This window comes from Canis aureus, chromosome 16 (genome assembly GCF_053574225.1).
Source record: "Canis aureus isolate CA01 chromosome 16, VMU_Caureus_v.1.0, whole genome shotgun sequence".
Classification (NCBI taxonomy): Eukaryota; Metazoa; Chordata; class Mammalia; order Carnivora; family Canidae; genus Canis; species Canis aureus.
Window position 1 is genome coordinate 48840421 of NC_135626.1, and position 14696 is coordinate 48855116.

The 14696-nt window shown below is 41.3% G+C and overlaps 1 protein-coding gene across 3 annotated transcripts in view; it reads right to left on the reverse strand.

The window, feature by feature from the left end:
• Window positions 1-14696, reverse strand: part of MAP3K3 (mitogen-activated protein kinase kinase kinase 3) — a 69819-nt gene that overhangs the window by 40099 nt on the left and 15024 nt on the right. For all 3 annotated transcript variants that reach the window (XM_077853840.1, XM_077853839.1, XM_077853841.1), the window contains exon 3: window positions 2448-2488. In XM_077853840.1, the coding sequence (XP_077709966.1) occupies window positions 2448-2488 (41 nt within the window). The remainder of the gene's footprint in view (window positions 1-2447; window positions 2489-14696) is intronic.

The following is a 14696-nucleotide window of genomic DNA, read 5'->3' on the forward strand; positions in this document are numbered from 1 at the left end:
GACATTTGGTCTGGCAATGAGCCATTCAAAACCTCCAGAAGCAGCCCCAAAGTCAAGATCAGAAACCAGGACTTTCAGGTTTGGTAAGATCTAAGCTGCTGCCATTAAACTGAATAAAAGGCATTTTTAGTCCGTGCTTCAAAGAGGAGCCTAACACCTGTGACAACCACCCCCACCACTGTCCAGACAGGAAGGGTTTCAAAGGGAAGGAGTTTGAATCTATAGTCCACCTCTTCCGCCCTCCTGGGGCTAAAAGGGAAAAGCATTAGGAACCTGGTCCCTACACCCTTCCAAAGTAAAGGGAAACAGAATGGATACCTGGCATAGATAAATGGAAAAAGTCACTATTTCTTTCCTCTTTTCTGTATGTTCTAACTCTATAATGGTCTACAACATTTAGATAGATACTATCCACACTCCTGCAAAAAAAGTAAAGAAAACCCACAATAATATTCTCTACAAAATCCTAAGACTTGAAACACATGACACCAGAGCTGTCTGGCACAGAGCAGCTTAAACTTGGCTTCCCTGCACCAACTTTATAAAGTCCTCAATTCCACACATAGTACACAAACAGTGAAATGCCATGGCTCCTGAAAACAGCGCCATAAAAAGAGAATGCACAGTTTTCAAAATCTTGATACCAAGATTTTGCTCAGGGCTTCGAAAGGCCATTCCTGCCTGACCACCTTAAATATTTGTGGTTTCGATCTGGCAGCTTCTCTGAAACTAAACACATACACTTTCTCAGTGTAAGTCTGCTCACTGTAACTACATACCACTTTGAGAACAGGAATTCAGGAGAGCGTAACTGCATAATTAGGCTCCAACACAATTGAGCTTTTGATTTTGTATCTACTTCTGAAAACTCTCTGCTACTCCAAGTTTGGCAACCCCTTTAAAACCCAGTCATGTCAGAAGTGTGAAAAGCAGCAACAATGAAGTGACAATTTGACTTCCCTGCTACTGGCAGGAACAGGATGAGAGGACAGAGCTCAGAAGACTTTCCTCCTTCTAGGCCTAGAACCCACATGGCAGCAGCAGGAATAAGGCTCCGCAAATCACAGTGTTTCCATTAGGCAACCTCTGACAACCTTGCAGGCTTGTGAATGTATCTTTTTAAGGGAGAACAGCAGCCCTGTATCTGGACCTGAGCTACCAATGTTTAGAGGCACTAAGGTCCTCTGGTGGGACTTACACAGTAAGAAGAGCTTATTCTTATCAGCATGCTCTTCACATTCCCAAATGTTCAAAGCAAAAGAAAAAGAAGGATATCAATGGGAGAGAATGGCATAGCAGGAAACAGATACTGAAAAGCACACTTAGGCACATATATGCCACATGCATGCACATATAGGGTCCCAATTATCATGACCAGAGTTTGGTATGCTTTTTAAAAGTTCTTCCTCGAGGCACCTGGCTGGCGCAGTCAGTTAAACGTCTGACTCTTGGTTTTGGTTCAGGTCATAATCTCAGGGTCCTGGGATCAAGCCCCGTGTCAGGATCTGTGCTTAGCATAGAGTCTGCTTGGGATTCTCTCTTGCCCTCTCCTTCTGCCCTTCCCACTTATGCTGTCCCTCTCTCTAAAATAAATAAATAAAATCTTAAACATATTTCCTTAAGGGGTACCCCACTGGCTCAGGTGGTGAAGCATGCATCTCTTGATCTCGGGGTTGTCAGTTTGAGCCCCATGTTGGGTGTAGACATTACTTAAAAATGGAATCTTTAAAAAAATAAGTTTTTCCTTAAATAATTTGAGAAATTAAGTGGAGTCCTATTTTTCTCAACTGAGAACTTCTACCTTGACTTCCTACAAAAAATTAAATACTAACAATGGAGAAAAGGACAGAAGGATTTTGTAACATCACTTTCACTTCCTTAACAAGGAAAGATACTAAATATAGACTGAAAAACTCCCTCTTTCTAAATCCTCAAATGATCTGAAATCTTTCACAATTGATGGACTTGATGCAGCTTCCCAACCCAGACACATTATAAAGAAATTTCCAACTCACTAACCTGGCCCTGATGTGGACAGAGCCAGGGCCATTCTACTGGGCTAGGAATGCACCACATCACAGGAGAATCTAAATCTCCTTCTGATGCTCACAGGTGGCACAGTGTCAGTGTGTTTGGAAGTCATAACTCTGAGTAGACCTGGAGTCCTGACTTCCTCCCCTAGCAAAATGGTGGACCCACAGGAGTAGAATAAGAGCAAAAGAGTAAAACATCAGCAGTTGAAATGGTTTCCATTTCTAACACCAGAAATAAAATTCAATTGTTAAGCCAAGCCAAAGATAAAAATCACCTTTTTATGCCCAATCAACCCCATCACCCAGCCAGTGACCCCATAGGGATCGCTCCAGGGAAAGAGCTTCCAGAAGTTAAATGCTTTCTGAGAACTGCAGCTCACATCAACACAATCACTGAACAGAAGGCAGACTTACCGCCTCTCCCCGTTGTGCTCAAACTTGATTCTGACGTCACTCTGTCAAAGGAATGATAAACAGGTTAGTGGGTTCTCTGGCATGTGTTATCCTGCCATTCCCAGGTAAGCTTCAGGTAGTCCTTTAGCAAGGTTAGGCAAACATCCCTGATGGCTCCTGTTCCAGCTTCTCTACCTCATACACATTCCTTTCCAATGAGTTCGGAGCCTTTTGAGTTCTAACCTCAGGAGCAACAAAGCTCTTGGGACAAGATCCCTAAGTGGCTACCCCAGTTCAGCTGCTATGCTCTGACATGTCATTTCTATGTTCATACACTCTATTTCTACACTGGCTCTGGAGTTTCTCCCACCACATTGCCTCCTGGCCAGGATATGTTTCCTTCTTGGCTACTGTGACTAAACAGAAAGAGAAACCCTTAGAATGGATACTTCCTAGCTATGGGTCCACATGTAAGTTACTTATCCTCCATGAATCTTAGTTTTTCCATGTGTACAGTGGGGCTAAACATACCTAATCTGCACAGTTGCTATGAGAACTAAGCAAATAATGTAGGTAAAACACCTGATACATAGTAGACATGCGATAAATGGTTGCTGCTGCTACTACAGATTTTCATGTTCCTTCTAAGACACCTACCCCCTCACTCCAGGTAGGGTAAAGTGAGATCCTGGACAAGTTACCTTAGAACTGTCCCCAGTTTTGTCCTAAATGACCATCATGGGTAGCCCATAAGCTGCAGGAAGACATGAACTGTGTCTATCTTATTTCCATACCACAGTGACAATCAAGGAAAATGGTATATAATATTTGTGGTATATAATATTAATCGATGGATTAACTGGGTAAAGAACAGAATTGAGTGTAAATATCAGAAATAGGAGGAAATAGAATCATCAGAATGTTAAGAAACAAATCAATGAGGAAGAGATATTGTAAAGGACAAGCAAATGACTCAAGGGATGAGTCATGGCAGGATAAGGGAAGAGATATTATAGAAGAAAAGAACAGGTATAGAGAAAAAAGAAAAGTAAAACTGTCAGGAAATCAACAAATAGAGATGGAGCAGAGAAAGAGTGCACAGTCAGTGAATGAAAAGTATACTGAGAAAGAGAAATTAATAAACTGTGCCTTGGAACAAAGAAGGAGGTTCTAGAGTATCTTTAGATGAGAAACACAGAGCAGACAGAGAAGATGACAGAAACAGGACAGAATGTCAAAGGTAAGGTGGATACATAAAGGACTTTCTCTACTCAAGAGATTAGAAGGCTAGAATTCTCTTCCAGTCCACTGAACTGGACAGGTGATTCTAATTTACACTCTAAAAATGACTGAGGATCTCAAAGAACTTTTGTTTATGTAGATTACATCTACTGATATTTCCTATTAGAAATTAAAACAGAAAACTTAAATATATCTCATTCACCTTAAAACAATTTAAAAATATTACTTAACATAAACATATTGTTACAAAAAATAATTATATACTTTTATGTTTAGTGACAGAATACAAACCTCTTTAATGCATGTTAATAGGAGACAGTTGGATTCTCATGTCAGCTTTTGGTTTTAATCTACTGTGGTAAAACATATCATGTAGCCTCTGGAAAACTCTACTGTACATTCTTAAGAGAATGAGGGTGAAAAGGGCAAGTAACATTTTAGTATTTATACGAAAATAGTTTTGACCTCATAGACTCCCTGAAAAGTTCTTGGGAACTTTCTAGGGTCCCCAGAACACAGCTTGAGAATCACTGAATCAAAATATAGAAGGCCGTCCTCTATCCTGTTATTTTAAAGACAAGATGGAGTTGGGGCTCAAAGAGCTTCATGTCCCTGAAAAATTCACATACTCAACAGTAGACAGCAAAGCTCCTCTGACCTGCAATGTGAAAACTTCAAAACATACCCCTGATCTTACCCTCTTATCCTTTAAAATATAACACATGGACCACTTTATCCATTAAGACTATATGAAAATAGTTAATATTTATTGAACATTTACTATGTACTAAGCCTTGTTCTAAGCATGTTACGTGTATCGATTAAACAAATCCTCACAACAAATACTATTATTGTCCCCATTTTACAGAAGAAATGGAGTTGCACTGAAGTTAAATAAACTCCCTCAAGGTCATCATGCTTTAAAGAAACAGACAGGATTCAAACCTTGGAAGCCCAGGTCTTTTTTTTTTTATTATTGGGAGTTCAATTTGCCAACATATAGCATATCACCCAGGGCTCATCCAGTCAAGTGCCCCTCTCAATCCCCATCACCCAGTCACCCCAACCCCCCGCCCACCTTCCTTTCCACTACCCCAAGCCCAGGTCTTAATCACCATGCTATGCTACAACTTAAGTGTCACACAGGCAAAGAAGATTTACTTTACTCACAGATGCAGTGCTTCAATGGGAGAAACTATCAAAGGATCTTTTGTGACCTTACTTTTTTGGAGCTCATGGAGGAGTTGGAGTAATAATGGAGTCAGAACCAGGAGGCTGGAGTACCAATCATGTAGCAAGCTATGGGACCTGGGGAACCAGCAGCGGAGGCTTTGGCTGAGGTTTTGAGTACATAGGGATGGAGAAGGTAGAATGGGAAGGCAGTGTGCTCCATCTAGTCTGCAGTCATATGTGTGCTAGTGTATGTGTGGCTATATTTATGTGTGTGTGCATGCACAAGCAGAAAGGTGGGGCAGTGCTGCAGAGAAAGTTATCGTGTGGATTTAAGGTTTATGCAAGTGACAGCAGTTTTCTCACTGTCTTCTTTTTCTCCTTTCCCTGAAATGCTGAGCAGTTAGCATGGCAAGGGCCCTCCATGGCAAGTGCTTACGACATGCTGTTGCATGCTGACATGCCACCTCCAGCTTCCTACACTCTCTAGTTCTGCAGCCAGCTCTAGAGTTACATGAGCACTCAACAGTCTGCAGCCCTGTCTGTCCCTGCAAGTGGGTTACCACAGCCTTTCACCTCCTGCTGCTCACAGTCCAGCACACTTTGGTGTAGCTCTCATTATTACTGTTTTTTTATTAATAGATCCTATTTTTAGAACAGTTTTAGATTTTCAGAAAAATTGAGCAGAGCCTACATACCCTTCTTCCCAGAAGTCTCTCCCTGTTATTAACATCATACATTACACAGTGCATTTGTTTTTTTTTAATATTTTTTTAATTGAAGTTCGATTTGCCAACATATAGTATAACACCCAGTGCTCATCCCATCAAGGGCTCTCCTCAGTCCCCGTCACCCAGTTATCCCATCCCCTCACCCGCCTCCCCTTCCACTACCCTTTGTGGTACATTTGTTATTGTTACAATTTTTTTATGTTTGTTTTTATTTTTTATTTTTTTAATAAATTAATTTTTTATTGGTGTTCAATTTACCAACATACAGAATAACACCCAGTGCCCATCCCGTCAAGTGCCCCCCTCAGTGCCCGTCACCCATTCACCCCCACCCCCCGCCCTCCTCCCCTTCCACCACCCCTAGTTCGTTTCCCCGAGTTAGGAGTCTTTTTCTTCTCCCTTCCCTTATATTCCCTTTCACTGTTATTTATATTCCCCAAATGAATGAGAACATACACTGTTTGTCCTTCTCCGATTGACTTACTTCACTCAGCATAATACCCTCCAGTTCCATCCACATTGAAGCAAATGGTGGGTATTTGTCGTTACAATTAATTACCCAATATTGATGTATTAACTAAAGTCCATAGTTTATTCAGATTCCCTTACAGTTTATTCCTGTTTATTTAAATTAAGAAATTTGGGGGTGCCTGGTGGCTCAGTGGTTGAGCATCTGCCTCTGCCTCAGGTTGTGATTCCAGGGTCTTGGGATCAAGTCCCTCTGCCTGTATCTCTGCTTCTCTGTGTCTCTCATGAATAGATAAATAAAATATTTTTTAAATAATAATAATAATAAAATAAGAAATTTATAGGGGTGCCTAGGTATCTCAGTTCATTGAGCTTCCGATTCTTGATTTTGGCTCAGGTCATGATCTCAGGGTTGTGAAATCAAACCCTGGGTAGGGCACTACTTGAGATTCTCTCCCTCTGCCTCTGCCCCTCCCCTTGCTTGCACATTCCCTCTTTCTCTCTCTCTCCTTCAAAATAGATAAATACATCTTTTTTGAAAATTAATTTAAAAAGTAAATTTGTATTCCTCTGTTCATTTTTATCTTTTTGTAGCAATAAAAAAAATATTACAATAGCTCTTAAACTGGGATATTATGCTTTGATGCACTTATGAGGGAATCCCCTCTGTCCCTCTGTGGGACTGAAGAAAATGAATTTATTTCATGATGTAGTGCCTAATTCAAGTGCATAGTGCAATAGTGCATAATTCAAGCACTATTCTATGTGAATTCAGTTAGAAAGGGAATTAAACTTTTGCCTTAAACCATAGATCACTCCTACTCAAGACTAACCAAGCCTGTGATTAGTAAGGAGTGTAAACAAAGATGCCTAGTGCTCTGAATCCCTTCTCTCATGTGGTGACAGCCTTTCCAGAGCAAGATGCCTGCATGTACCACATGGCATGCCCACATCTGCCAAGTTCCTAAATCTGAGTTCCCCCTGTCAGGCTGACCAGAATAAGCCATGGATAAGGAAAGTTCAGATAAAGATAACTTTATTCAATTCCTCTTGCCAACCATTCTCCTTGCCTCTCTGAGACATTTCACACTGGTGGTCAAATCCTCTTTCATGAGGTTCTCTTTTCCCTTGCCTTCTGCGACTCTATCCCAGCCCAGAGAACCTGCCACCACTGTAACCACTTCTGCATCTTTGCTGGTTCCTCTTCTTCATGCCCTCTCTCACCCTTCCCCCAACATGTGACTGTTCCTTGAAGTTTGGACTTTTGGCCTCTGGATTTCTCCCCCTTTCCTCACATCTTCTCTTCAGTAGGAATAAAAAATAGGCAACTTATAAACAATCCCCAAATCTCTGACTAGCCCCAATCTTACAAGCAAAACTTCCTCTGTCTGCCACGTAGCTGTGGCAGGTAAGTCGTTAGGAATGTAGCACTGAAGTCAAACTGTCTGGCTTCAAATGCTGGCTTAACATCTCCTAGCTATATTGAATTTGACTAACTGATCTGTGACTCAGTTTCCTCATGTATAAAGTACAAACAGTATTTACCTCATGAAATTATCAAAAGAATTAAATGAAAGAAATAGGTAGAGATAAGAGGACAGTACCTGGCACTTGGGCTGAAAGTGTTTCAGAGTACACTTTTTAGATCTGGAGAGGCAGTCTGATACATGTTCCATATATTGTGTGATGTTTCCCCCCAGGGGAAGGTATCTGGGACAGCACTTCCATGACAGAGGCAGAATATGAACAGGTATTCCTCATGTACTTCTGCATTGCTTAGCCTCTCCTGAAGTTAGTCTGGGACTTTATGACTAGTTCTGACCAAGAGCTGAGAATATCACTGAGCTCTACACTCTCTTTCTTGGCAGCCATATGTTCCAGGTCATTGGAGCCACCCTCAGGGTCAGGGTCCTGACTATGGTGAACACTGTCTTCCCCTTCCCCATACTGGGAATATTGTGTTAAGTCACCTAAGATTTAGGGTTTTTATATTAACATAGCACAAGCTAGTTTTTGCAGTGAATAGTATGAATGCTCACAATAAGTGGAATAAATAAAGACTATAAATAACCCTGTGTTCACTCAAGCCAGGTTTTGCTGCCAAATGAGTTTGCCACAAATTACCAAAAAAAAAAGGCTTTCAGTTTCCAGCATTCTTTGGATTTCAGAATTGCAGCTAAGGGATTGTGGACCTGCAAAAATCACACACACACATATACACACATGCACACAATCTGAGTTTTTTTCACTATGATCTCAAACTCAACCTAGCTCCATGTATGTCTGTACCAACCGTCTTCCTAAACTAGACTTCCTTCTCAGCACTGCCATTTCTCACATTGGTACCATGCTCCCTCCGCTGCAGACTCAAACCTCTGAGTTCTGCTTGATTCTTTCCTTCTTCTCCCCTCCAATTCTCTCTTCAAAGGTCTCTGATATAGCACCCCACTCCCCATTCTCTCTGTCCTCTCTCTCACTGACCCCTTTCCCCCTCACTCCTGGATCCCTAAAGGAGCCTCTCTACTTCTCAGCTTCCTTTTCCAACACATTCTAAATTCCTCTATAGTTTCAATCATCTTAACCGCTGCTTTCATCATGTCCCTTCCTTGCTCAAAAAGTAATCAGCGATACCCCTGACCTATAGAATAAAGTCGAAATTCTCGGCTGTCATTGAAACCCCTCTAGAACTCCTAATTCTGGGAAATGAACAAGGGGTGGTGGAAAGGGAGGTGGGGGTGGGGGTGACTGGGTGACAGGCACTGAGGGGGGCACTCGATGGGATGAGCACTGGGTGTTATCTATATGTTGGCAAACTGAACTCCAAAAGAAAAAAAAGAAAGAAAGAAAGGAAAGAAAGGAAAGAAAGGAAGAAAAGAAAGAAAGAAAGAAAGAAAGAAAGAAAGAAAGAAAGAAAGAAAGAAAGAAAGAAAGAAAGAAAGAAAGAAAGAAAGAAAAAAGAAAAGAAGGAAGGAAGGAAGGAAGGAAGGAAGGAAGGAAGGAAGGAAGGAAGGAAGGAAGGAAGGAAGAAAGAAAGAAAGAAAGAAAGAAAGAAAGAAAGAAAGAAAGAAAGAAAGAAAGAAAGAAATCCCTCTAGAATTTACACTCACTCAGTTTACTGTGCCACCTCACACTGTTCTCAGCAGGAAGGCTCTCTCCAGCCCAATCATCCTGAAATAGGCCACATTCATTCTTTTCCCTAGGTCTTTAACCATTCATTTTCTCAATTTGGAGTGCCACCCTTCCTCCTTGCCACCTAACTAAATGTTCACACATCCTTCACAGACTAGTTCAAGTGCTACCTCCTCCAGAAATGAGTCTGTAACTACTTTGGCTCAAATTCACCGTTCACTTTCCTGGCCTCCTATAGCACTCACTATCTGTACCATATTTTTAGGCACAGTGGCATCCTACCTCAGTTTCTTTTTTCTTTTTTAATATTTATTTATTTATTTTAGAGAGAGAGAGAAAGCAAGCAAGTGAGCACGTGATGGGGGAGCAGAGGGAGAGAATCCCAAGCAGACTCTCCACTGAGCACAGAACCCAACGTGGGGCTTGATCTCATGACTCTGAGACCAGAACCCCAGCTAAAACAAAGAATCAGATGCCTAACTGGCTGTGCCACCCAGGAGCCCCACCTTAGTTTCTCTCTCTTTTTTTTTTTTTTTCATGTATTTCTCATTTCCCAATAAGACTGTATGATTCTCAGGGTACAGGGAACATAATATATTTCTTTGTACATCTAAGAGGTTTGACTACATGCACATGTTAAACTGAAGGACAGGTGCCATCCCTGCTAAGAAAAAAAGTTCCAGGACAAAAATTCAAGTCTAGGCAAGTTCAAGTCCCCTGCCTACCACAGCCAATCCAGTAATAGTGAAGGCCATGTGCAGGGCGATAGTGCAGGTTAAACTACAGATCTGGGAACTTAGCAGAGATGACAGGAGTAACCGACAATGATGCTAAACTTAAATAGAAATAACCTTCTAAACTCAACAACTGAACATGCAACCCAAAGAGCTCCCCCAAGAATCCCTACAAAAACCAGAGGTCATTAGGGACACCTGGGTGGCTCAGTGGTTTGGCACCTGCCTTCAGCCCAGGGCATGATCCTGGAGTCCCAGAATTGAGTACTACATTGGGCTTCCTGCATGGAGCCTGCTTCTCCTTCTGCCTATGTCTTTGCCTCTCTCTCTCTCTCTCTCTCTCGCTCTGTGTGTGTGCGTGTGTGTGTGTCTCATGAATAAATAAATAAAATCTTTCAAAAAAAAAACAGAGTTTATTAAACAAAGGTTTTTCAACAAATTTGACTTGGCAAAGGCCTCAGCTAGCCATTGCTCTGAGTGCCTTCTCTCTGATTCTGTAGCCCTCTTTTCCCCTGTATTTGCTAGGTACCTTTGATGGCTCCCCCAGCTTTGGCACTGGAATCCTTATTTTGCCAAAGATTGTAAATAAATAAGAAGAGGGAAAAAAGGACAACGAAAATAATTTTGTCTGACTCTGGAAAGTCCTAAGAGATCAATGGAAGAGATTATTATAAAGCAACCTTCTTTGCCCTAGTTCTTTCTATATCCTCAGTCCTTGCATTCATTTGACATGCAGGAAAAGTTCAATGAGTGTCTGAATGAATCAATGATTAAATGGTGTATTGTTTATCTACTGCTGCCTAACAAACCACCACTGTGCATGCACGTGCACATACACACACACATACACAAATATAAATATATATATGTATATAAAATATAAAGCAACCTTCTTACAAAACAAAATGCCAGGCGTGCATATTGTTTTAGGTTGTATTTTCAAACTACCCAGACTATCTTATCAACAACCCTTGAAAGAGAAAGGAAGTCCTGAAGAGCCAGGTCTATCACAGTAAAAGCAAAAGACAGTCTGCTCAATCAGTGACCTTACTGGAGGAAAAGCCCCTAGAATTCTCCTCCTTTAGAACTGATAGCCAAGAGCTCTGCTCTGCTAGTGCCTGCAATGAGGAAAGCAACTTTTCCATTCTGACGCACCCACTAGTGACCATCTGCAAGGTCAGACCCAGGAGAGCCTGACTTCTGTTCAAGCCTGTACTTACCAGTCTGATAAGATTTGAGAAAAACAGGAATTAAAGATTCTATTTCTTCCCCCACTGGAATTTTTAGAAATTAGGCTAGCTTCAGAAGTTTGCAGAGGACTATCTGATACACAGGAATAACAATCCAATAAAGGTAGAAAACTTAACCCTTTCAGTTCCATGACAGTATGCAGAGTTCTGATTAGAAGCTTTCTTTAGAGCTCATGCATCCAATGCCAGAGCATAACAGAAGTGATGTAATCACTACCACTTTACTCTATACATTTGTTTCACAATGTACAAAATGCATTACATTCTGTCTATGATCTTACAACAACTTTAAGAGATAAAGTGGGTATTATTATGTCTATATTTCAGGTGGAAAAACTGAGGTTTAAAAAGATTATTAGACTTACACACAATAAAATTACTGAGACTGGGAGTCGAAGATCTGAGTTTACTTCCTGGCTCTATTCAATACCTCTGTGTAAGCACTTTGCAAACTTTAAAGTATTGTACACATACTTACAGTTGTTGTTATTATTGTTAACTGTTGTTGAAACCACTCTGTACACTGTAAAATCCTAAATTAATGGATTAGTAATAATGACTTGCAAGCCAGTGCTCTTCTCACCACACTAAGATGTCAACTTTATAGAGAAATTGCACCTATTGAAAAAGCACTGTGAGTTGATGACCAGTAAAGAGATACTGCTCATCGTGGCCCACAAAACTGTCCACAGACCCCAGCCACACGCAGGATGGGCCACACATCTAAAATGTTCAGCCAGCTCTAACCAGGCTGTAGGCTTCCAAGGATCTAATGTACAGGAGGAAGAAGAAACAAACACAGAGCCTACCTCCTAACAAACAGTTCATAGCTAAGCACCTCATTGCCCATGTACTCCCATAGCTGCTCAGAATGCTTAGTTGTTGTCAAATGCATTCTCTTTTTCAGTTGGTTACCTAGCTTGTTCACTTAGGGAAGAGGAAGTCTGAGGTCCTACCAAACTGAGATATCAAATTAAGTCTTTCCAGTTCTTCCAAGCCTCAGCACCCCTAAGATTTCTGTCAATGAACTCACATCTCTTCTGGCTTTCCTTTGCTGTGTCCAGCTTGAGCCCCATGAGGCTATGCCAGTCTCAGCTCTGCCTTATAGCCAGTACTCCCCTTCTCACACTGAAGTAAGTGCTCTTTGCCTCTGCCAGTGCCATCCCCTCCCTGAATAATCAACCTTTCCTGCTGGCCACAATACTTGGTTACGTTCAGCTGAACTCTGCAATTTGAATCTTTAGCCCTATTTGACATTTCCTAGCTAATCTGGCATCTCTAAGCCATTTAAATTAGGTTTTAATCTTTCATTCCTCTCTCCCAAACATGGACCTTCTGGTAGAAGAACTGGTAAGGGAAAAAACAGTTTAATCCTATCCCAAGTCCAAGCAAACAAAAACAATAAAAATAATAAATATGGATTCACTCTGTAAACTATAAAGTCCTATGTTAACAGATTATTAATGTCACCAGATTCTTAGGCCAAGTTCTTTTCATTACACTAAGCTGTAAACACATCTCCCTCCAAGGTTCCCCCCACCCCCATTTCATCCCATCCTTCCTAGAAGGGATTCACTGAAACTTTCTCCCCTTTCTGCTTTTGGATTTTGCTGAAGAACATCCCTTCTGGTCAGAAGGTGAACATCTGTTACAATTCCCAGGAGAGACTTCTACTATCTTGACTTTATTAAGTGGAAAAAGTGATCTTGACATTTCCATTGCCCTTTTACCTAATATTAGCATAAAACTCTGAGCTTCCATTTCTAAACAGCCATGCTAGTTCCATAGCTTCACATTTCCCCCAGATCCCCATGCCTCCTGGAATAGAACCTCAAATAAGATTCCCACTGATGACCTTATCACAATGTGTAGAAACACATGACCTATGTAGAGCAATGAACATCCCAATGAATCAGTGAATACCTCTAAGCAGGCACTTAATTTCTTGCCCCACAAAACAACAGTCCCTTATATAATATATAAAGTCCTATATAGTCCTTTATATAATATATAGAGTTGTGCTGTCCAAGATAGTAGCCACTAGCCACATAGTACTATTTCAATTAAAATTAAATAAAATCTAAAATTCATTTGCTCAGTTGCTCAACAGCTACATGTGGCTAACAGCTACTACAGTGGGCAGCACAGATACAGAACACTTCTATCATCACACAAAGTATACTGGACAGTACTGACATAGGCTGCTTCAGAACAATATTGTTCTGTGAAATGACTAAAAGCACAGAACACAGATAATGAGAAACAAGTACTCCCTACAAATTCACTAAGATGACTTGTCTAAGAAATGAACTCCACACTTGTCTAGCACTTGGATCAGATCTGAAAGCACATTTTAGTTTTAATGGGTAATTTGGTTCCCTACCAAAAATTTTTTTTAAAAATTTAATTTATTTATTTGTTACAGGGAAAGAAGTAGAGCAAGAGCACATAAGCATGGGGATGGGTAGACAGAGAAGAAGAAGCAGGCTTCTCGTTGAGCAGAGAGCCTGATGCGGGGCTCAATCCCAGAACCCTATTATCATGACCTGAGCTGAAGGCAGATGTTCAACCGACTAAGCCACCCAGGCGCCCCCTTGCCAAAAATTTTTTTCTCACTGGCCCCTGCACATTAGCTTGTTGTTACTGTGGGGCTGTTCAGAAGGGCTGAGGCGCTACTGTTCTGTTTCTTCTTTAAAAACAAAAACCTGGGGATCCCTGGGTGGCGCAGCGGTTTGGCGCCTGCCTTTGGCCTAGGGCGCGATCCTGGAGACCCGGGATCGAATCTCACATCGGGCTCCCGGTGCATGGAGCCTGTTTCTCCCTCTGCCTATGTCTCTGCCTCTCTCTCTCTCTCTCTCTCTCTCTCTCTGTGACTATCATAAATAAAATAAAAAAATAAAATAAATTAAAAACAAAAACAAAAACCTGGGGATCCCTGGGTGGCTCGGCGGTTTTGCGCCTGCCTTTGGCCCAGGGCGCGATCCTGGAGTCCCAGGATCGAGTCCCACGTCGGGCTCCTGGCGTGGAGCCTGCTTCTCCCTTTGCCTGTCTCTCTCTCTCTCTCTCTCTCTCATAAATAAAAATAAATCTTTAAATAACAAAAACAAAAACAAAAAAACTGAGGTTAATAATTTGTATCCTTCATGCAACAGAAAAAAATTGATGATATTCAGGTAAATGGTGGGTCCTCAGAGCCACTACTTCTTGTTAAGATTACTTCCTAACCAGAGTCAATCCTTTTTTATAGGCTTCTCCCTTCATAACTATGGACTTCACCTCAATAACACAACAGCAGGCAGAGCAAAAGATTAGGAACTTTCTTATAATAACTTTTAGGCTCTAAGCAGAAGGATTTCACAAAGGTAATCTCCCTTCAACGAAGATCAGGGACCACTACGCTGCCGTCCTCTTCTTAGCCTGGTCCTTTCAACTCAAGAAAACTTCCCCTTTTCACCTAACTGATGTCCATGCTCCCCATTTGGAGAAAGATCAGCTGACTGGAGCAGCACACTCCACATAGGAAGACAGGAAGGAAAGTGAGGTCAT